The sequence below is a fragment of the Harpia harpyja genome, chromosome Z (assembly GCF_026419915.1).
Source record: "Harpia harpyja isolate bHarHar1 chromosome Z, bHarHar1 primary haplotype, whole genome shotgun sequence".
Lineage (NCBI taxonomy): Eukaryota > Metazoa > Chordata > Aves > Accipitriformes > Accipitridae > Harpia > Harpia harpyja.
The window spans coordinates 26575596-26596797 of record NC_068969.1 but is presented as its reverse complement, the minus strand read 5'-3'; the positions used below and the strand labels follow the sequence as shown (position 1 = coordinate 26596797).

The 21202-nt window shown below is 60.5% G+C and overlaps 3 protein-coding genes across 3 annotated transcripts; all 3 read right to left on the bottom strand.

Annotated features, from left to right (window-relative positions):
• Positions 1-203: 203 nt before the first annotated feature.
• Positions 204-8590, bottom strand: DHX34 (DExH-box helicase 34). The gene is made up of 17 exons (XM_052778789.1): positions 8440-8590; positions 6428-7163; positions 5514-5825; positions 5138-5407; positions 4842-4944; positions 4524-4741; positions 4147-4321; positions 3856-4049; positions 3562-3663; positions 3168-3407; positions 2921-3088; positions 2719-2830; positions 2458-2564; positions 2121-2378; positions 1815-1991; positions 1585-1708; positions 204-1321 (listed from the first exon to the last, which is right to left on the bottom strand). Exons 2-17 carry the CDS (start codon positions 7124-7126, stop codon positions 1188-1190), a joined length of 3393 nt encoding a protein of 1130 aa, XP_052634749.1. The 5' UTR covers positions 7127-7163; positions 8440-8590; the 3' UTR covers positions 204-1187.
• A 2250-nt stretch (positions 8591-10840) lies between these two features.
• On the bottom strand, positions 10841-14241 carry C5AR1 (complement C5a receptor 1). The gene is given in 4 exon segments (XM_052778799.1): positions 10841-12438; positions 13497-13637; positions 13639-13688; positions 13691-14241. Coding segments are annotated over 4 exon segments (1410 nt in total). The 5' UTR covers positions 13839-14241; the 3' UTR covers positions 10841-11367.
• Positions 14242-14376: 135 nt separating this feature from the next.
• CCDC9 (coiled-coil domain containing 9) lies at positions 14377-19080 on the bottom strand. The gene is given in 16 exon segments (XM_052778790.1): positions 14377-14876; positions 15266-15341; positions 15344-15413; positions 15546-15619; positions 15759-15911; positions 16085-16526; positions 16626-16692; positions 16804-16974; positions 17051-17238; positions 17333-17521; positions 17626-17709; positions 17827-17982; positions 17984-18091; positions 18182-18328; positions 18770-18874; positions 19074-19080. Coding segments are annotated over 16 exon segments (2136 nt in total). The 5' UTR covers positions 19077-19080; the 3' UTR covers positions 14377-14773.
• Positions 19081-21202: the final 2122 nt, after the last annotated feature.

Below are 21202 nucleotides of genomic sequence, written 5' to 3'. Positions count from 1 at the left end.
AAACAAGAAGAAAGGGGACTAGGAAGCATTCAGCACCCTTCCCCTTTTTTCTTTTCCCCTCTGCCACCTATTTTACGGCCAGCAACATGCACTGAGCCCTGGTGATGGATAATTCCTTACAGAGAACCTTGGGGCTTCAAAAATTTAAACGAGGAAACTTTGCTCTTGGAGCAGCTCCTTACCCCAAAGTGTCATGAGGCCAGTTAAACCACACTTATTTATCATTTTCCTTGGCTGGTAAATAAAATGCAACATGCCACAGAGCTAAAAATACCATCAAATCGCTTTAATTAGAAGGGGCCCCGCTAATAACCCTGCTTGAGCCTAATGCAGCACACAGGCTGATAATTAATGCATTTTAAATGGGTTTAGACAGCTGATACGTTCCTGTTGTCGCAGCATTTGCCTCCGCAGGGTGTGTGGGTGCAAGCCGCTCTGGATTTGCCTTTCTCAAGGTGTTTTCAGCCCAAAAAAGCACCAGAACCAGCCACAATTCCTAAAGCAAGGTCTCTTATTATATTAAGGCAGCACCTTCTCACCACGTTGGGAGTGAGCATCCTCTGAAGGGCTGCTCAGGTCACTTGTTATTAATAATGGGGGGGGGGGGGGAAGTCCTGGTAGTGATAAAGTCCCGGCAAGGGCCACTCTGATGCTTTGCCCACAGGATACAGAAAGAAAAGGAGATGAGGCAGGGATGACTCCGGTATAGGAGTGCCACATGCTGGCCATGCTGCACCAGGCAGCATTGCAGGCAGGAGACATCCCCGAGGCCCCACAAACATCCCTTTGTCCTGTAGCCCCTGACCCATGCTGCATCTGGGGGTGCAGACACCAAACCGGGCACCCGCATGGGCAGGGGAACCCCAATGTCCAGCAACACGCTCTGGGCCAGCACTGACTTTCTCCAAAAAGCTATTTATTTACATGTTTTTCTTAAAAAAAAGGGGAGTGAAATCAGGTTGCCCCTATGCAAGCATCAGTGATGAGCTGCAGGAGCCACTAAAATACCCCTAAAACACCAAATCCCTTTTGGGATCCAGCCAGACTCACCCAAGAATAACGGAGGTAGCAGTGTAGGGGGACTTTCCCCCCCATTACGGGGGTCTCCTGCGTCTCCCCAGGGATTGGGGAGGACCCCAGCATCATCTCCACCACCAGCCAGTGAGAGCATCCCAGTGAGCACCCGGTCACCGGTGCTGCTTCTTGTGCCGAAGGATCTCCGTGGGGGTGAAGGTAAAATCCTGCTGGCAAACGTCGCAGTGGTAGGATCTGTGGAGGGCGGAGGTTTTGGACGAGGCTTCGGCCGCTTCTTCCAGCGGGGCTGCAGGAAAATGTAGAGAAAAATGGGGATCAGAAGAAAACCAAAGCCCTGCAAGACCATTTTCTTCCCACCATCGCGCCCCCAAAATGGGGCCCTCGGTGGCATCTCGAGGGGCACTGCTAAAAGCTGGCACAAACACAGCCCGGCTCACTGCCACCCCCTCTCCTTGGTCACCCACAGAGCAGAAATGCTCCCCCCAGGCTGGTTGTCCCCCGTTGTCCTTTGTCACAGCCCCTTGGCGGGGTTGGGGAGGGGGGACTCACCCTCGGAGGGCCGGCAAGCGCTTTCGTGGCACATGCGCTCCAGGGGGGTGAAGGGCATGTGGAGATCGCAGTGGGGACACGTCCAGAAGCTCCGCAAGCAGTCGCTGTAGAGGTCCGTGTCCGTCTGTGGGACACAAAGGCCGAAGGGAATGCTCGGACTCCCCCGGGGGTAGGGGGGGGTGGCAGGCAGAGCAGGCAGAGCAGGCAGAGCGGGAGAGGGGTGTACTCACAGCCAAGCAGTTGTAGGTGAGAAAGTCCGTCACCCTGTGGCCGCCTTTCACCTCATCGGGCTTCATCTCCGTCCCCTGGAAAAGCCCCGGGAGCCGGGGAGCGGCAGCCACGGTTTGGGGACCGATGTAGAGGTTCTGTTTCTCCAGCCCGGTGAGCTGGCGCAGGCGGTATGGCACCTGCAAGAGGACACAGGGATGTTGGGGGGACACACCAGCTCCCCTCATCCTCCTTTCTGAGCCTTCAACCCGATGCAAGGCACTGGAGATGGATTAAAACCACTTGCATCGCGCTCACGGCCACATCACCTCCATCTGCAGGAACTCCAGCAACCCCCGGCTGAGCACAGATACGTCCCGGGAGCTCGGCCGGCGGCCCGACTCCTCTCCCCGACCTTCCAGCAGCTGGTGGAGGAGTTTTTCCCAGGTGGAACGAAGCTGCAGAGCTGTGGAGAGCAGGCGTAGGGCAGAGTCCGCATCGGGGACAGTGATCTCCAGCCATCCATCAGCTACCAGCCGGGCACAGTCCGCGCTGGTGTCCAGCGAACGGGAGAAGAGCAAGAGAGCCTGGAGGAGCAAAACGCAGCCAATTTGGGGTGATGAAGGCTACCAGAGGGCTTGGAGAGGAAGAGAGCAAAAAGCTCACTTGCAGGGCTGGTACGCGGATGCAGTTCACCAGGTAGGGTTTGTTGGTCTCCAGCAGCGAGACAAAGGCAAGGAGCTGGTGGTGGCGGCTCAGCCCCTCCATGGGGTCTGCGGGGGCAATAAGGGGTGTCTCAGCTGGACCACAAACCTCTCCCCAGCACCAGGGATTTGCCAAACCCCCGAGGCCAACGGTGCTTTCATCCAATGTGGAGAAAGCCAGGGAGAAGCAGAGCCAATTCCTCTGCGATTGGGGTTGTCCCACCTTTGGTCCCACCACGCTCCGGTCCCTCCTTGGCGTGGAGCAACTCCGGGCTGGTAGCAAAGACACAGGTGGGATGAAGCACGACACCCTGCTTGTTCTTGGTGTGAAAAATCTGTAGCAAGAGCAAAACGGGTGTTAAGGGAGAGCAAGGGGCTGCTGGGGACCCCTGGGGTGGGGGACAGGGGAGGGGGAGGACAGAGACCTGATCGGAGTCCTTGCGGCCACTGTTGAGCTGGTCAGGCACAGCCAGCTGGGGGTAAAGCCCCCTGCACAGCACCAGCTTGAGGAGGGCGAGCTGTGAGGAGGAGAGGACTGAGCTGGATACAGCCTGGAGCTCGTCCACATTGTGGCGGAGCTTAAACTTGATGTCCTGCAGAGATAGAGAGGGCGTCAGGGGCCTGCATGGCCCTATCCTGCCTCTCGGGAGAGGAGACGGATGCAAGGGTCACCTGGATATCGATGCTGCGCTCTCCTTTCCCACGGGTGCCACTGTCCTCCTCCTCCTCGCCGGAGGAGGCATCTGCTCCGTCCTGCAGCCGCAGCACCTTGCGCTTCCGACCTTCCGTCTCCGCATGGGAACGCCACAGCCGGTGCAGCTCGCGGCGTTCCCGGTGTCGGCTCTGCCGGCTGTAGCTGTCACTGGGCTGGCTGGAGGCTTCCTCCAGCAGCTGGTGGTCTCGAAGAAGCTCCTGGGGCGGTGGGAGAGAGGGTTGCTGAGCCCCCACGGCCGGGAGATGGGCAGGTTGTGGGCATGCGGGCAAATTCAGCTCTCCTCCGTACCAGCAATGCCCTCCTCGGACCGAAGGTGAACCCCACCCCGAGGCCGGATCCTGCCCCCCTCACCTGAAACTGGCGTCGCAGGTTGGCAGCCTCGTAAAGTCGATGCTCCTCCAAGCCTCGCCGCCGGCACCATTTCCGAGAGCTACCGCTTCGTTCCGATTTCACCTGCTCCGAGACAGCACGGCTCAGCCCCTGGCAGGGACGGGCTGTCCTTCCCACCTCTCCCTGCACCCCAAAATCAGCACCCACCGCCTCCCTACAGCCTCCCACACAGACTCAAGCACACCCCACCCCAAAACAGAGTCTCCCCCCCACCCCAAATGTGTCTCATCTCTTCGCCTTAGACAGGAATCCCACCTGGACCCACTCATTGAAGACATTGAGCAGCGTCAGGGGGTCACCGTGGGGACTCTCAAGGGGCTGTCGGGCCGTGGCGCAGTCGGGATTGGGGTGAGCAGGTCGCAGGAAAGGGGATTGCACGCTCAGCGCAGCCGCCACAGTTAGGGTGGGCTCGGCCAGTCCAAACAGAGCACCCAGGACCAGCATCTTGCCTGCGTGGTGAGGGCAGGGCAGGCAGCGAAGGCAGGGGAGACCCCCACTCCTCGTACCATCACTTCTGTTTCAAGGCGGGTGCCCCGAATTACTCACCGACCACCACGTCGACGGGAAGCTGGGCCAGCAGGTTCCCGATGGGCGTCAGGTCTTCAGCCTCGTCCAGGGCTCCCTGGTCCTTCAAGTACCGCACGGCCATCTCCAGGCTGGATGAGGGAGGAGGCTCCAGGAACGGAAAGGTCCAGGGGTCGCCCAATCCCATGCTCTTTAACTGAGAGAAAAGCACACGTAGAACAAGGCCGGCGATGACAGGAAGAGCCCAGAGGTTTACAAAGCCCCCCCAAGAGCCATCACACCCTGACGCTTGAGCCGCAGCCTGGTCTCACACTTGGCTGGCTGGGTTTCCTCTCCGACATCTCCCCAAATCTCCCCCAAGGAAACCCCAAGGCAAGCAGAGGAATCCCCAACTTTACCTGGAGCACCAGAGCATCAAGCGCTACCCGCTGAATCTCTGGCACGGGGTAGGGGGAAAAGGCATCATAGTCAGATTCAGCGTAGAGCCGGTAGCAGACGCCAGGGCCGGTCCTGCCAGCACGTCCCTTCCGCTGCTCAGCGCTTGCCCGGCTGATCCAAAACTCCTGCAGCCGCTGAAGTTTGCCCTGAGGGTCGTAGCTCATCTCCTTCACCTTCCCTGAAGGGAATAGGAGGGAAGGAGAAGCTCTGGGCCATGCAGGAGGGAGGAAGAAGCTTTCTTACCCAGCAGAGAGGGGCATTGAAGGGGGAATTTTTACCAGAATCCAGGACAAAGCGCACACCATCAATCGTCACTGAGGTCTCTGCAATGTTGGTAGAGAGGATGCACTTACGGACACCGGAAGGGGGCACATCAAACACCTGAAGAAGGAGAAACAATGGTCCTACATCAGTACGGCCAGCTCCAGAGCACATCAAACCTCCAGAGAAGGCAGGCTGCACCCCAAAAGCACCCACAGTCAGGGCGCAGCCAGGCTGAGCTCTGGGATTTTTCACTCTGTGATGCTAGGGTGCTGAATTCCACCCCAATTCCCAGAGTCAGACCCTCACCCACCTTGTCCTGCTCCGCAACAGAGAGGGTGCTGTGCAGGGGGAGCACAATCCAACGCTGGGTATGCGCAGCGTAAGCCTGCGCCGCCTCCAGCACTGCGCCGATCTCGGCTACCCCACTCAGGAACACCAGCAGGTCCCCGCGTTCCTCTGGCGGGTACTTGTGGTCAATGGCTTGCAGCACCCGCAAGTACGGGAGGGGATCCAGGCGCTCCGATTTCCCCGATTTCCCGACCATGGATGCTTCTTCCTTAGGGATGGGTTGGTAGATGACCTGCAGGAGCAGAGACAGGGAGGACGTTGCCTCCAGGTAGACGCAGCGAGAGACTCGCGCCCGCCCCATGCAGGGATTCATCCCCAAAATCCCCCGCCATCCTCACCGAGATAGGGAAAATCCTTCCTGGCACCTGCAGCACCGGGGCACCCCCAAAATACCCCGAAAAAAGACGGATATTGATGGTCGCCGACATCAGCACTAACTTAAGGTCCGGCCGAGCGGGAAGGAGCCGCCGCAGGACCCCCAGGAGGAAATCGCTGTGCAGGTGCCGCTCGTGAACCTCGTCAGCGATCAGGACGTGATACCCGGGCAGCGTCGGCTCCCGCTGTACCTGCCGCAGCAGCAGCCCTTCCGTCAGGAAGACGATCTTGGTGGCAGGCGAGCGGGTGCTCTCAAAGCGGATCTGGTAGCCTACCTGGGGCAGGAAGACCAGAATAGAATAAAATTGAATAAAATAGAGCATTTCAGTTTGAACGGACTACAACAATCATCTAGTCCAACTGCCTGACCGCTTCAGGGCTGACCAAAAGCCAAAGGATATTATTAAGGGCATTTTTCTCTTAAACATCGACAGACGTAGGGCACTGACACCCCTGGGAAGCCTCTCAAGGTGTCTGACCACCCTCTCGGTAAAGAAACATTTCCTAATATCAAGTCTGAACATCTCTCAATGCAGCTTTGAACCAGGGACCTCTTCTCCCTCCATAGAGTCAACAGCACCTCCCAGTTCAGTATCATCAGCCCACATGCATCAATAAAAAAACCATTATTTTCTTTATATTGATATTTTCAGTATTTTTTTAACAGGATTGGCCCTAAATTTGAACCTTGAGGAACAGCGCTGCTGCCCGGCTGCTAGCCAGACGTAACCCAGTTCACTACAACCCTTTTGTTCAACCCATTCTTCACCCAGTAGCACCCAGTAACAAGGTGGGAAGAAACCAGCAGCGCCCAGCAGCTCCCAGTTACCCCTAAACTGGCCGAGGAAATCAGCGGTCACCAGCCCACAGACCTCACCTGGTTTCCGTATTGGTGCAGGCTCTCAAAGCCCACCCGCTTGGCCAGCGAGATGCAGGCAATACGGCGAGGTTGGGTACAAGCCACATGGCTGTAACCGGCCGCCAACAAGAACTGAGGCACCTGCGTGGATTTACCACAGCCGGTATCGCCGGCAATCACCACCACTTGGTTTTGAGCCACAGCGCGCAGGAGCTGGTCCCGGTATTGGGAGATGGGAAGCGCCGCTCGTTCCCGTTGAAGTTTGGCCAGTTTGGCGAAGCTTTGTTTTTGGGTGAAGTCCAGGTAGTGCAGCAAAGCGGCACGAAATTCAGAGAGACGTTCCTGGGGCATGCCGGAGTCTCCTCGCCGGCCTCGGATCACTCCCTCCATGTCGGCACTCAGCACCGAGAGGTTGATGCGGTACCGGGGGTCGTACTGGCGGGGCAGGTCAAGGCGGTGGGCGATGGCGGGGGGCTCTGCCTGGTTGTGGCAGCTGGGAGTTGGCTCGCTTTCGGTTCTCCGGCTCTGGAAACGCCGGAGCCGCTCAAAGAAAGCCCAGAAGTTACGGACATCCTCAGACCCAGTTCCGATATAATCTTGCTCATGGAAATACAGCTCTTCCAGACGGCGCCGTGTGGCGGGGCAGTCCCAATCCCACTGGGAAGGTGAAAGGTCCCGCTCCCGCCGCCGGGATCTGCTCTCCTTCTCTGATGGCATGTCTGCGGCAGGGCAGCTGGTTCCTGGAGCCGGGGACCTGTGGCAGGACAGGGGCCAGTGTGAGGTGGGGGCCTGTGACCAGCCTCGGCTCATCCTGGGGGTCTGGGGGTGTTGGGGGACCATCAGAGCCTCCTCCTTGCCCACAGCCAGGACCCCCAGCATCGCACATGTCCTGGGACCCCCCCATACCCCAGCCAAGCCGCCTAGTATGCCTGTGCACCCTGTCCCAGACCCTTGGGATCCCTGTGCACCCCATCCCACCCCCATGCACCCTGTCCCAGCACCCTGGGACCATAGGCACCCTGTGTCAGCCATCTGGGACCCCCGTGCACCCAAACTGAGCGCCCTGAGACCCCAGCCCAGCCCCCAGGACCCACACACACCCCTGTCCAGCTCCTTGGGAGCCCTCACTACCCCATACCAGCCCCCTGGGACCCCCCCACACCCCTGTGCAGCCCCCTGAGACCCCTGTGCACCCCCTCCCAGCCCCCTTGGACCCCCATGCACCCCATCCCAGCCCCTTGGGACCCCCATGCACCCTGTCCCAGCCCCCTGGGTCCCCCATGCACCCTGTCCCAGCCCCCTGGGATCCCCGTGCACCCCATTCCAGTCCCTTGGGACCCCCATGCACCCTGTCCCAGGACCCTGGGACACTCGGGCACCCCGTGTCAGCCCTCTGCAACCCCTGTGCACCCCAACTGAGCTCCCTAAGATGCCAACCCAGCCCCCCGGGACCCAAACACACCCCTGTCCAGCCTCTTGGGACAACCATAAACCCTGTCCCAGCTCTCTGAGACCCCACAGACCCCAACCCAGCACCCTGGGACCCCATACACCCCTGGCTCATCCCCTTGGGACCCCCCCCCAACCTGGCCCTGCCCCCTGGGACACCCATGCACCCTGGTTTATCCCCACGCGACCGCACACACCCCAGCCTAGCTCCCTGGGACCCCTGTGCACCCCATCCTAGACCCTTGGGACCCCCATACATGCTGTCCAGCCCCTTCGGACCCCCGTGCACCCTGTCCCAGCCCCCTAGGACGCCTGTGCAACCTGTCCCAGACCCTTGGGACCCCCACGCACCCTGTCCCAGCACCCTGGGACCGCCATGCACCCCATGTCAGCCCTCTGGGACCGCTGTGCACCCCAACTGAGCTCCCCGAGACCCCAACCCAGCCCCCTGGGACCTCCAACACCCTGTCCCTGCCCTCAGGAACCTCACACCAGGCCCAGCTCCCCCTGACACGCCCCCCCCCCGCCACGCCAGGCCCGGCTCTCCACCGCCTCAGGCCCACCGGGCCCCAATTCCCTACCCGTCCCCGGCTCAGAAGGCCCCTCTCCGGCCCCTCTCCCTCCCTGGCAGCCGCTGCTCCGGGACCGGGGCCGCCCGGGCCCGTAAACCGCCGCCCTGAGGACCGGGCCGGGCCCGCGCCTTCACCGACCAGGCCCCGCCGCCGGGATGGACCAGGCGGCGCCGCCAGAGGGCGCCCGAGCGCCGCGGCCGGGGGCGGGGCTCTGGAAGGGCCGGGGAAGGGGGCGGGGAAAGGGGCGGGGCGTTCCCCGAGGTGCCCGACGTGGCGGGCGGGGGCTGCGAGCACCGCTGTGCCCCCCCATCCCCAAATGTCATTGCTGTGCACCCCCTATCCCTGTCATTGCTGTGCCCCCCCATCCCCAAATGTCATTGCTGTGCACCCCTGTCCCAAATGTCATTGCTGTGCCCCCCCATCCCCAAATGTCATTGCTGTGCACCCCTGTCCCAAATGTCATTGCTGTGCCCCCCCATCCCCAAATGTCATTGCTGTGCACCCCCTGTCCCTAACTGTCATTGCTGTGCCCCCCCATCCCCAAATGTCATTGCTGTGCCCCCATCCCCAAATGTCATTGCTGTGCATCCCTGTGATAGGTTGACCCTGGCTGGACGCCAGGTGCCCACCAAAGCCGTACGATCACTCCCCCTCCTTCTCAACTGGACAGGGGAGAGAAAATATAACAAAGGGCTGGTTGGTCGAGATAAGGACCGGAGAGATCACTCACCAGTTACTGTCACGGGCAAAACAGACTCAGCTTGGGGAAGATTAACTCAATTTATTACCAATCAACCAGAGCAGGGTAATGAGAAATAAAACCAAATCTCAAAACACCTTCCCTCCACCCCTCCCTTCTTCCCGGGCACAACTTCACTCCCAGATTCTCTACCAACCCCCCAGCAGCACAGGGGGACGGGGATGGGGTTTATGGTCAGTTCATCACACGTTATCTCTGCCGCTTCATCCTCCTTAGGGGGAGGACTCATCACACTCTTCCCCTGCTCCAGTGCGGGGTTCCCACGGGGTCACAGCCTCCTTCGGGAACCCACCTGCTCCAGCGTGGGGTTCCTCCCCGGGCTGCAGGTGGATATCTGCTCCACCGTGGACCTCCCTGGGCTGCAGGGGGACAGCCTGCCTCACCGGGGTCTTCATCACCACGGGCTGCAGGGGAATCTCTGTTCCGGCGCCTGGAGCATCTCCTCCCCCTCCTTCTGCACTGACCTTGGTGTCTGCAGGGTTGTTTCTCTTACATGTTCTCACTCCTCTCTCCGGCTGCTGTTTCTGTCTGTCCCAGCAACTTATTTTTCCTTCTTAAATGTGTTATCCCAGAGGCGCTACCACTATCACCGATGGGCTCGGCCTTGGCCAGCAGCAGGTCCGTCTTAGAGCCGGCTGGTATGGGCTCTCTCGAACACAGGGGAAGCTTCCAGCAGCTTCTCACAGAAGCCACCCCTGTAACCCCCCCCGCTACCAAAACCTTGCCACACAAAGCCAATACAACCCCCTGTCCCTAACCGTCATTGCTGTGCACCCCCATCCCCAAATGTCATTGCTGCCCCCCCACCCCCCATCCCCAACTGTCACTGCTGTGCCCCCCTGTCCCCCTGTCCCCAACCATCCCCTCTGTCCCCAACCATCACCACTGCCCCCCCATCCCCAACCATCACTGCTGTGCCCCCCCATCCCCATGGTGCCCAATTGTCCCCAACCATTTCTGCTGTCCCCACCCTGTCCCCAGCCATCCGGGTGGTGCCCAGCTGTCCCTGCTGTGCCCCACCATCCCCATCCCTCCCTGTTGTACCCCACTTTCCCTAACCATCCCTGCTATGACCATCCCTACGGTGCTCAACCATCCTCAACTGCCTCCATTGTGCCCAGCTGTCCCCAACCACCCCTGTGATGCCCAACTGCCCCCAACCATCCCCATGCCCATCCCCAACCATCCCAACTGTCCCCAACCATCCCTGCCATGCCCATCCCTGTTGTTCTCCACTGTCCCCACCATCCTCAACCATCCCCCCTGTCCCCAACCAGCCCAACTGTCCCCAACCATCCCTGTCACGTCCATCCCTGTTGTCCCCCACTGTCCCCAGCCATCCCTGCCATGCCCATCCCCGTTGTTCCCCACTGTCCCCAACCATCCTCAACCATCCTGGCTGTCCCCAACTGTCCCTGCCCCACCTAACCCCAGGCTGGGCAGCACCTGGGGTAGTGAAAATCAGACACCAACCTCAGCTTCCAGCCCCACACCATGAAGCAAGACCATGGGTTACCCGTCGCAAGGACTTTCTGGGGCGGGGAGGAGACACTGCAGCACCTATTGCGTCATCCATGAGCTCAAAACTGCCGAGACAGCAAAAATCTTGCCCAATAAACAGCCAAAAAGGAGAACTAAGGGACCGAGGTCTTGCTCAAGGCTTGAGGGAGCTTCAATATTTATTGGCAACATTGGACACAGCTACGGTGAAGACATGGGGATGGTGAAGGGCAACCACCCCCCCCATCAATGGGGTGGACTTGAGTTTTTGGGGTGACAGAGGGGGAGTTTAACATGGGGGTGGGTTCACCTGCATCTTGGACCTCGTTGGGTGGTGGAGATGGGGGGCTGGGAGGGGGTTCATTGGGCAACACAGCTCTTATGGGGCTGAGAGAGGGGAAAATAGGGTCCACGCTTGGGTTGGAGAAGCAGGAGAAGTGGGTATTGCAGGCAAAGACAACATCCTCTTGCTGCCGGCAAGCTGCCGAGGAAGCCAGGAGGGCCCCAGGGCTAGGTGGGCACACAATTCCCCAGCCTGCAATCACGTGGGGCAACTGGTGGGGAAAGGGGATGATGAAGGCATCTTCTCTCTACGGGGACCAGGAGGACCTCGAGGAGAGGAGGAGAAGGTAGTGGCCTCAAGTGATGTTCCAGCCCTAGAGCTACCTCGTTCCTGGTCAGACATTGGTGCTGACACTATGGTCATCCATGGTGGACTTGGTCTTCATCCTGCTGTCCCCCATGGTGCTGGTGGGGTCATCACTCAGCACGCCCCGCAGCACGGCTCTCCAGGAACGCTGGAACTTGTCCTTGAAGTCCTGGCCCATGACGACGTAGATGATGGGGTTGATGCAGCTGTTGATGTAGGCGATGCCGGTCACGATGGGGTCAGCTGCCAGGGCACCCTTGAACAAGTCGCTGTGAGGACGGGTGGAGGCCAGGATCAAGCCCACAACGTGGTAGGGCAGCCAGCACACAAAGAAGCTGATGATGACCACCAAGATGAGCTTGATGGCTTTCTGGGAGCGAGCAAAGCCCTTGCTGTGGACACGGGCCAGCAGCAAGCTATAGCAAGCTGTGATCACCACAAAGGGCACCAGGAAGCCACAGACGAAGCGGGTGACAGCCGTAACGAGCTCGGTGACTTGCTGGTGATGCCCCACGGCTGCATAGTCCAGGACGCAGGTGGTCTTGTCGGAGAAGTCGTCCAAACGGGTGGTGCGGAAGATGAAGGAGGGAAGGGTGAGGAGCCCAGCCAGGAACCAGGCGGCCACGCAAGTGCCCCGGACCAGCCCCAGCGTCCGGTGGTTTTGGCACCACACCGGCCGCGTCACCAGGGCGCAACGGTCGGCGCTGATGGCCATCAGGAGGAGGACGCTGGCGAACATGTTGAGGATGGTGAGGGAGGGCAGCAGCTTGCAGGCGAAGTGACCCAATGGCCAATGGTGGTCACGGGCCAGCGGCAGGGCCAGGAAGGGCAGGGCCAGGCAGCACAGGAGGTCGGCCACAGAGAGGTTGAGGAACCAGACACCGTTCACCGTGCGCCGCAGCTCAAAGCCGGTCACCCAGATGACGGCTCCGTTGCCCAAGACGCCCAGGAGGAAGATGAGGGCATAGAGCACCAGGATGGCGCGGTAGCTGTGAGGGACTTCATAGCCATCGAAATCATATATGGAATAGTCATCCCCGTTGGAGTAATTGAAGGTATAATTGGACATGGAGAAGTCCATCCTCCACCAGCTCCCAACCTAGAAACCACACTCCATTAGACCATCAAAGAATGGTTTGGGTTGAAGGGACCTTCAAAGATCCTCTAGTCCACATCCCCTGCCACCGGCAAGGACATCTTCCACTGATCAAGTTGCTCAAAACCCCATCAGTAGCATCACGCAAGGGTTTGGGTTGAAGGGACTTTCAAAGATGACCCAATCCAATGCCCTGTCACGGGCAAGGACATCTTCCGCTAGATCAGGTTGCTCCAAGTCCCATCCAACCTGACCTTGAAGACGGGGCTTCCACAATTCCTCTGGGCAACCTGTTCCAGCATCTCACCACCCTCATCGTAAAACAACTCTTCCTTACGACCATCATCATCGCCATCATCTCTCCCCTCCATCCGACAGTCCTCTCCCCCCCCAAGGGCAAAGAGGCAGCACCACCAAAACCAGCCCAGAGAGATGCTCCTCAATGAGAATGTGTGGTGCAAGCACCCCAGACTACTTGGCTTCATTATCGTGTCCCCCCCCGCCTCCACCCCGGTAACTGAGGAAATAGGCATTTCCCCACTTCCTCGCCGAGCTGTCCCCAGCTGCGTGGCGCAAGAAGTTGGATGAGGAAACACCGCGGGAGCTGCAGCTCCAGCAGTTTCTCCAGCTTCTACTGGGTGGGTACCATGGGGGGGGATGATTTTGGTTTGGCTTTCAAGCCCCTGGGGGGGGGGGAGAAACCTCTCAGTGCCCAAAGCATCGCCAGCACCAAGAGGGGGTTGGAAAAAAACTTGAAGGAGAAAGAGGAAACCACAGGGAAGGTCTGGGATCCTCAGATAGCCGGGTTGAGTAACCCAGGGCACAGAAAGAAGGGACCCGGAGCACAGGAAGGAGGAGATGTGGCGTCTCCAACCATCACCCAACGCCTAAAGAGGAGCCGCAGTGACCTCACCGCACGCCCTCAGCGGGGAAAATCCATCCCATGAGCAGAAGCATGGAGATCACCCAAAGCTCGGCTCTGCCCCCCCCCCAGCACTGGATTTCAGTTTTCAGGTGAAGGGAGAGAGTCTCACCCATCACGTGCCCCACCAGCCGCTCACCTGGGTCCTCACCGGCTGTGGCCGCGCTCCGTGGGGATGAGTGGGCAGCGCCGGGTTTTTATACAGCAGCGAACAGGAAGCAACACCAAGGGGGAAGAGATCATTGGTGGAGGTAAAGAAAAAAAAAAAAAAAAAAAGAGAAGACAACGACCACGATGGGTAGGCTGGGAGGGGCAGCAGGGCCAGGAAAACTTCGTCTCCGGGTATAACGAGGGGGGAGATCGCAGGCAGAGGCCCCTCTGTGGCAAAGCTGAGGAGGGCTAGCTGGCAGCAGCAAGTGGAGCTGGAAAATGAGGCATCAGCCCCAAAACAGTGGGGTTTTTTGAGGGGGATCTGGCTCATTTCAGTTCAAAGGTGATGCTGGGGAGAGCCCGGAGCACCCCTCGCTCATCCGCCGTGGCCAGGGAAAGCTGATGGGTCTCACGGGGATCCCCCCCGGCCTGGGGGACGTCACCAGCCACCGCAGTGGAGGCAGGGGACTTCTCCTCCTCTCCCAGCCAGGACCTGCTGTGCCCCGAGTGTCCCCACCGGTCCCCAGGGACAGCACAAAGTCCCAAGGCGGGGATTAGGGGAGAGCCCTCCTGCTCTTACACTCGTTTCACCCCAAAACCTCCTCCAGAGCCCCTACACTCCTCGTTTCATCCCCAAAAACCAGGAACCCCCCAACAAGTAACAGGCACCAGCAGCTTCCCAGCGCCGGCCAAAGCTCGGCAGCCCCTTCCTGCAGCTCTGGCATCTACCAGGCAGCCCCTTGCCAGTACCAGGACCCCCCCACCCCCACCTTCCCAGCCTTGAGAGGAAAGGGGGACCCCTGTGAGCAAGGGGGGGACCCCAGCAGCAAAGCAGGGGGGGTCCCCTGTGAGCAAGGACCAAGCACAGAGATGTTTTGGAGGTTTATTTTACAAAGAGCCGGTGGGATGAGGCAGCCCAAGGGGGGGGGATGGGTCAAGCCCACCCCTCCTGCCCAGCTCCAGGGCACAAAGAAGGGAAGAAGGGGACCCCAAAGTGCCCTGCCAGGGGCAGGAACTTTGTGGGGAGCTGCTGGGAACTGGGGGTGCACAGCTGGAGCCCCCAAACCCTTTGGGGACCCTTAACACTGCCACCGGCACTGGTATCCTCTGCTCCTAAATGCCCATGACGCCAGGCTTGACCCACCTATCCCGTGGGCGCAGAAGGGATTTCAGGGAGCCCCACCACCAAAGGCCAAACCCCACCAAGGAGGTGCAGGCAGGTCATTTTCTTTTTTTTCCCCCGCACCCCCCTCGCCTCTCCCTGGCTTATTCCTGCCGGCTCACAGTCTCTAGAAAGCTGTAGCGGTCACGGTGGGAGCGACCCGAGTGACGGAGGGGCTGCTCGAGGACATCGGGGCACTTGGCCATCCTGTCGAAGGAGAGAGAGAAGAAGGAGGCAGCGTGAAGGCAGCTGCCAGCCCCAGAGCCAAGGAAGACCTCGGGGACAGAGGGGGACAGGGTTCGGTCCCTGCCTGTACCCTCCTGCCAGCCCCCAAACACCAGGAGATGGGTGCAAGGGACGTGTGGGGCAGCGCAGCCCCACTGCTGGGTGCCCCACATTTGGGCATGTGGCCCGATTCTGCCCAAGGCAGCAGCGGGGAGCAGGGGGCCGGTGCTTTTCCCACCCCCTCACTTCCGAACCCAGAGCCTTATCCTGGTTCTACAACCTCCCTCCTGGCCGTGGCTATAGGGAGAAACCAGTCCCTTGGGCAGTTTGGGGAGGGAAGAGTTTAATCCAGGACAGACAGACAGACATACAGACGTCGCAGCCTCCCGGGCAAGCACAGCACCCGCCAGCCTCCACCACCCGATGCGCTTCCCGGGCTTTGGAAGAACCAGATCCCGAAACCGGAGATGCCGGAGGAAAAGCATGGCAACTCTGGGATGTTTCGCAGGTAGAGTCAGGCTGTCAGCAGGAGTGTCAGAGCCAGCAAGCAGAAGTGGGAAGGACAGACAGACAAACAAGTGCCCAGAGGGTGCGAGTGTCAGTCCCCTGTTAGTGGCCAGCCGGAGAAGGTGAATTCTTACGGAAACGCACCCGCTCAAAGTCCGTGATCTCCACCGTGCTGGGGGCCACCTCCGCATCCAGCTGGCGGGGAAACGCTGTGTCTCCTGAAGGGGTAAAAAAAAAAAGAGAAAAAAATTGGGGCCTGAACCCCATGGCTCACAGCACACCCCCCCCCAGCCTTGGGGGATTAAAACTGGGGAGGGTCCCCTGTGGTGTGTGTCCCCCCCATATTCCCCTCACTACCTTGCGTTCTATCCTCCGCCGGGCTCCCTGCCGCCTCCTCATGCTTCCCCGAAACCTCTTGCTCCATGTTCGGCCTCATTTCTTCCCCTTGGGGGGGCTCTGCAGGGCTCTGCACCCCCTGGGGGGACCCAGCCAGCTCCATGGGGCTCAGTCCTGGGCGGGGGGCGGGAAGACACCAGAGTCAAGCCCCTGTTTGGCCCCTTCCCTTGTCCTGCTGCTCTGGCTACGCATCCCCCCCAAATCCCAGGGGTTCAGCCCAGGTTTGGCCTGCCTCCCGTGTGTCCCCCCCTAGCCCTAATTCAGCAGATTCCCCCCCCCACTTTTACCTGGAATCTCTCCGGAATCCCCTCTCGACTTAGGGACAGTGGGACCTGAAAGGGGACTGTCCCCCAGACTGCTGCGGGGAGAGGCCAGATCCATCTCCTCGCCCCAGTCCGAGACGGGCTGGTGGCCTTCCACGGGGGAGAAGGGGCTCAGGGGGGTGCCAGCCCCCCCATCTGGGACAGGTGCCACAGTGGTGGGGGGCACGCGCAGTTTGGGAGCCGCAGCCTGGCCAGCTCTGGGGGGACGCTGGGCTTTGGGGGACGCACTGCGGGGTGCTTCGTCCTCGCTCAATGATCCTGGGCTGGTGCCGCCGCCGCCTTCCTCCTCCTCCTCCTCTTCTTCTTCTTCCTCCTCCTCACTGACATCCTCCCACTGGTCCTCATCTTCCTCAGGGCTCAGGGGGCGGGGAGGCTCCGGGAGGGCCCCGCTCGGCACTTCTTCCGCCTACAGGCACGGGGTTGGGGAGTATCGGAGGGGGAAAAGGACACCTCGGTGCAGCCAAACATCCACCGGTTCCCCTCGGGCTCTGCCACAGCGTTTTACCTTCTGGCTCTCGGCTTCCTCAGTCGATACCGGCAGCTCCTTCTCCTCCCACCGGTTATCATGCATGCTGGAAGGAAAAAGAAGATCGCAGCAGCTCAGAAATCAAAATCCATGAAAAGGGGGGCTCAGAGAAGAGCCCCAACTCACCAAATCCTCACTGGGACGCGACCCCACCGACCTGTAGGGCTTGGTCCCGGTGCTCTGGCCACGTCCCCGGCCCTTTCTCCTCCGCTGGCTGCGATGCGGGGTGAGGAATTCCCCAAAAGTGAGCGGTTTGGGAGGAGGGCGCTTGTTTTCCTCCCCACCGCTCATTTCTGAGCCGGGCGCTGCTGCAGAGCCCTCCTTGAACCTAAAAAAGAAAATGGGTGACACCGGGGATGCCGCACCCCCCCCTAAATCAACCCGCCAGGTCCCCCATTACATACATGCTGTCCGATTTCTCGGCATCCCACTCCCGCCGCCACTGCCCGGTGGGTTTGCGGTGCCGCGCCAGGCGTTCCTGATCGATTTGTTCCCGTTCTTTCTTCCAGCGGACGTATTCAGCTCGCTCCCGACCCGTCATGGAGAGCGTCATGTCCAGCGGCCCCCCAGCTTTCGGGCTGGAACGGCGTCCCTGTGGCAAAACGCAGCTCAAGCCCCATCCCAGCCACTCAAACCTCACCCAAGACCCCCAAAAAAATAAGGGGCAAGAGGTGGGGGGGACCCACCGGGGTACGTACGGGGCCCTGCCAGGTCTTCTCACGCTCCATTCCTGCCTTGACCTTGTCAAAATCAGCTCCCCCCCAATTTCGGACATGTCGCCGGCTCCCCTCCTTACGATCGGTGTCCTGGAAGGGGCCGCTGCGGCGCGGGTCGTCCAAGAAGTTACGCACAGGGTTCTTCTCGTGAAGCCCGTCCTGAGTTGGCGGGGGGGGGGGGCAGGGGAGGGGTGGATGTTGTCACACCTGGGGGAAGCACTCGCAACCGACCGTCCTCCCCCCAGTTCCCTTTCCCCTCTCACCCGCTGGTTCCTCTCGTACTCCGCAATCTTCTCCATCTCCTCGTTCATCTTCTCGATGTTCTGCCGCCGTCGCTCTTCCCACTCCTGGTGAGGAGAAACCAGCTGCCACCGGGGACCGGTAACCTCCTGCTGCTGCACCCCAGGGTGTGGGGTGAACTCACCCGGCCCCCAAAACACCCACACAGCCTCCAAAACACCCACCTTGGACTTTCGGTTGGGACCGGCATCACCCCCCATCACCGCACCGGCCGCCCCCCGGCCCCGCAAGCGCCGTCCCCGTCCGCCACGCTCCGCCGGGGTCATGCCATTCCCCCCGGCACCCTCCCAAAATGGCTCGGCGGGGGGTTCCCCCCGGGGGGGAACGGCCAGAAGGACGCAAGCAGGCACGCCCCGAGCCGCGGGGAGTGGTGCCGCGGCCAGGTTTTGGGGTGCCCAATGGCTTCTTGTCCTTCACCACACGCTTTTCCTAGAGAGAAAGAAATGGGGGGGGGGGGGGTTGTTCAGCGAGACACAATGGATCCCCACCTTGCCCTAAACCCCAACCCCCCCCACTCACCCCGGGGGAGAGCATAACCTGGATAGTGACAGAGAGATCCTTGTCCACCCATCTCCTCTCCGGCTCGGCATCGGCTGGTCTCACGCGGCGCAAAGCCGTCACTGCGATTCCCTCCTGCTCCGCTTTCTTCCGATCTTCCTCAATCTCCTGTTATCAGGACAAGGGCGTGAGCCGGGACAAACCCCCCTTGCCGTGGATTTTGGGGAGATGAAAGACAGGACAAACACCTCCCACTCTCCCCCCCAACTCCCTCCTGTGACGCCGTATTACATTAAACCCCCTCCCCCGTGGATTTTGGGGAGATGAAGGACAGGACAAAGAACCACCCACCCCCCCTCCAAACTCCCACCTGTGACCCCGTAGTACGTTAAAGGCCCCCCCCGTGGATTTTGGCGAGATGAAGGACAAGACAAACACGCATCCCCCCCCCCAAACTCCCTCCTGTGACCCCATATTACATTAAACTCCGCTCCCCCCCCCGGTGTTAAGCCGCTGCCGGCATTAGGGGGGATTAGGGGCTGTAAGCAGGCAGCGGCGGGGGGGGGGGGGGGGGGGGGGGGAGAAGGACGGAGCCGAGCCCCCCCCCACCTGATAACGCTTAATAAGGGCCTCGTTCTTCTTCCGTAGCGCTTCGATACGTTTATCCAGCTCCGCGTCCTTCTCCTCCTTCGATCTCAGGTCCAGCGTGGCCGACTGAGGGGGGGGGGGGGGGTGAGAGCGGGGAGTGGCCCTCCACCATCCCGGCCTGGGCGGGCAGGCCGCCAGGCCCCCCCCACCTCCATAAACCCTTTAAGAGTCCCGGCCCGACCCCGACAAGGCCCAGCCGCACCCCCGGGAGCGGAGGGCCCCGTCCAGGCCCGCCTCCCCCCCCACACCCCCAGCCAGGCCTCACCATGGCGGCGGCCCGACAACCGGTTGTCCCCGCCCACTCGCTCGTCGGAACGGCTTCCGCTTCCGCTGCGGGATTAATGGGAGGAGAGAGGGGGTGAGGTTTTTAAAAGGGCGATGGTGCTGGGAGTGGTGGGGCCCACCGTAGGGCTGGGAGCGTGGGTGTGTGTACCTCTGTCCCCTCCCGGGCGTCTGTCCGTCCTTCCCGCTCAGCCTCGGGGACTGTCCCCGTGCTGCCCTCTGCCCTGGCTGGGGCACCCGTGTCCCCCCGATGTCCCCCCATGTCCCCCTGTCCCCATTTCCCAGCCCCCCCCGTCCCCCTGTCCGTGCCCCCGTCTCCTGTGTCCCCCGTGTCCCCCCGTCCCCCGTGTCTCTGCCCCCCCGCCCCTTCCATTACCCCGCGGTGGGCGTGGCTCCCCGCCTCCTCCCGCCTTTACCCCTCCCGCCGTAGGCGGGGCTGGCGGCGCGATGTGGGCGTGTCTCTTCCCACCGCCCCACCGCCACGCCCCCCGGCTGTCTCCATGGCAGCTGCGGCTCTGACCGCCGCGGCGCGTCGTGATTGGCTGGGCCGGGTAGGGCGCGCGGCGAGGGGGGCGGGGGCTCGGCCCTGGGCCGGGACCTATAGCGGGATCTATAGCGGGACCTATGGACGTACCCATAGTGGTACTCATACTGGTACCCACAGCAGTACCTATATCCGTACCTATAGCGGTACCTGCGGATGTACCTATAGCAGCACCTATGGAGGTACCCACAGTGGTATCTATAGCCATACCTATCGTTTTACTTACAGCAACACCCATAGCCGTACCCACAGCGGTACCTATGGCGGTACCTATACCACTACCCGTAGCTGTACCAATGCACATAGCAGTACCTATGTATAAACCTAGAGCTGTACCTATAGCAGTACCCACAGTGTTACCTACAGCGGCACCTGTAGCTATACCTATAGCCGGTACCCATAGCCAGTACCTACAGCCGGTACCTATAAATATACCTATAGCTGGTACCTATATATGTACCCATAGAGATGCATCTATAGCTGGTGCTTATAACCATTAGCTATAGCCGGTACCCATAGATGCACCCATAGCCAGTACCTATAGCTGTTAGCTACAGCCAGTGGCTACGACCAGTACCCATAGACGTACCTATACCTATAGCCACTACGCATAGATGTGCCCATAGTTGGTGCTTATAGCCAGTACCCATACCTGGAACCCATAGATGCACCCATAGCCAGTACCTATGGCTGGTACCTATAGCTGTTACCTGTAGCCGTTACCTACAGCTGATACCCATAGCCATTACCTACAGCCAGTACCTATAGCCATTACCCATAGCCGGGTACCTATAGCTGGTACCCATAGCCAGTACCTACAGCCATTACCTATAGCTGGTACCTACAGCCAGTACCTATAGCTGGTACCCATAGCCAGTACCTATAGCCATTACCTACTGCTGGTACCTATAGCTGGTACCCATAGCCAGTACCTATGGCCATTACCTATAGCTGGTACCTACAACTGGTAGCCACAGCTGTTACCTACAACCAGTACCCATACGTGTTACCTACAGCTGTTACCTCTAGCCGGTACCTATAGCAGTTACCTATAGCCAGTACCTACAGCCGGTACCCATAGCCGGTGGTACCAGTACCCATAGCTGGTACCTATAGCCAGTACCTATAGCAGTTACCTATACCCAGTACCTACAGCAGGTACCCATAGCCGTTACCTATAGCCAGTACCTACAACCAATACCCATAGCTGTTAGCTACAGCCAGTACCTATAGCTGGTACCTATGGTCGGTACCTATAGCCGGTACCCATAGGTTCGCCCACAAGTTCACCCTCGGCCCCGCCGGTTCCCGCACGCTCGCGCGCTCCGCTGGATACAGCGCCGCCGCGGGCGCCGATTGGCTGCGGCGGAAGCGGCTCCGTCCAATAGGAGCGCGGCGGCAGCACGCGGGCCATGGAAGAGGTGGCGGCGGCGACGGCGGGGGGGGGAGTGGGGGGGAGCGGCCGGAGGGGGCGGGGGGCGGGGCCAGGGGTGACCGGCGGGGCATTGGGGGGGGCAGAGGTCAGGAGTCAAGGGTCGAACCGGGGGGCAGCGGGCGGGCCTGCTGTC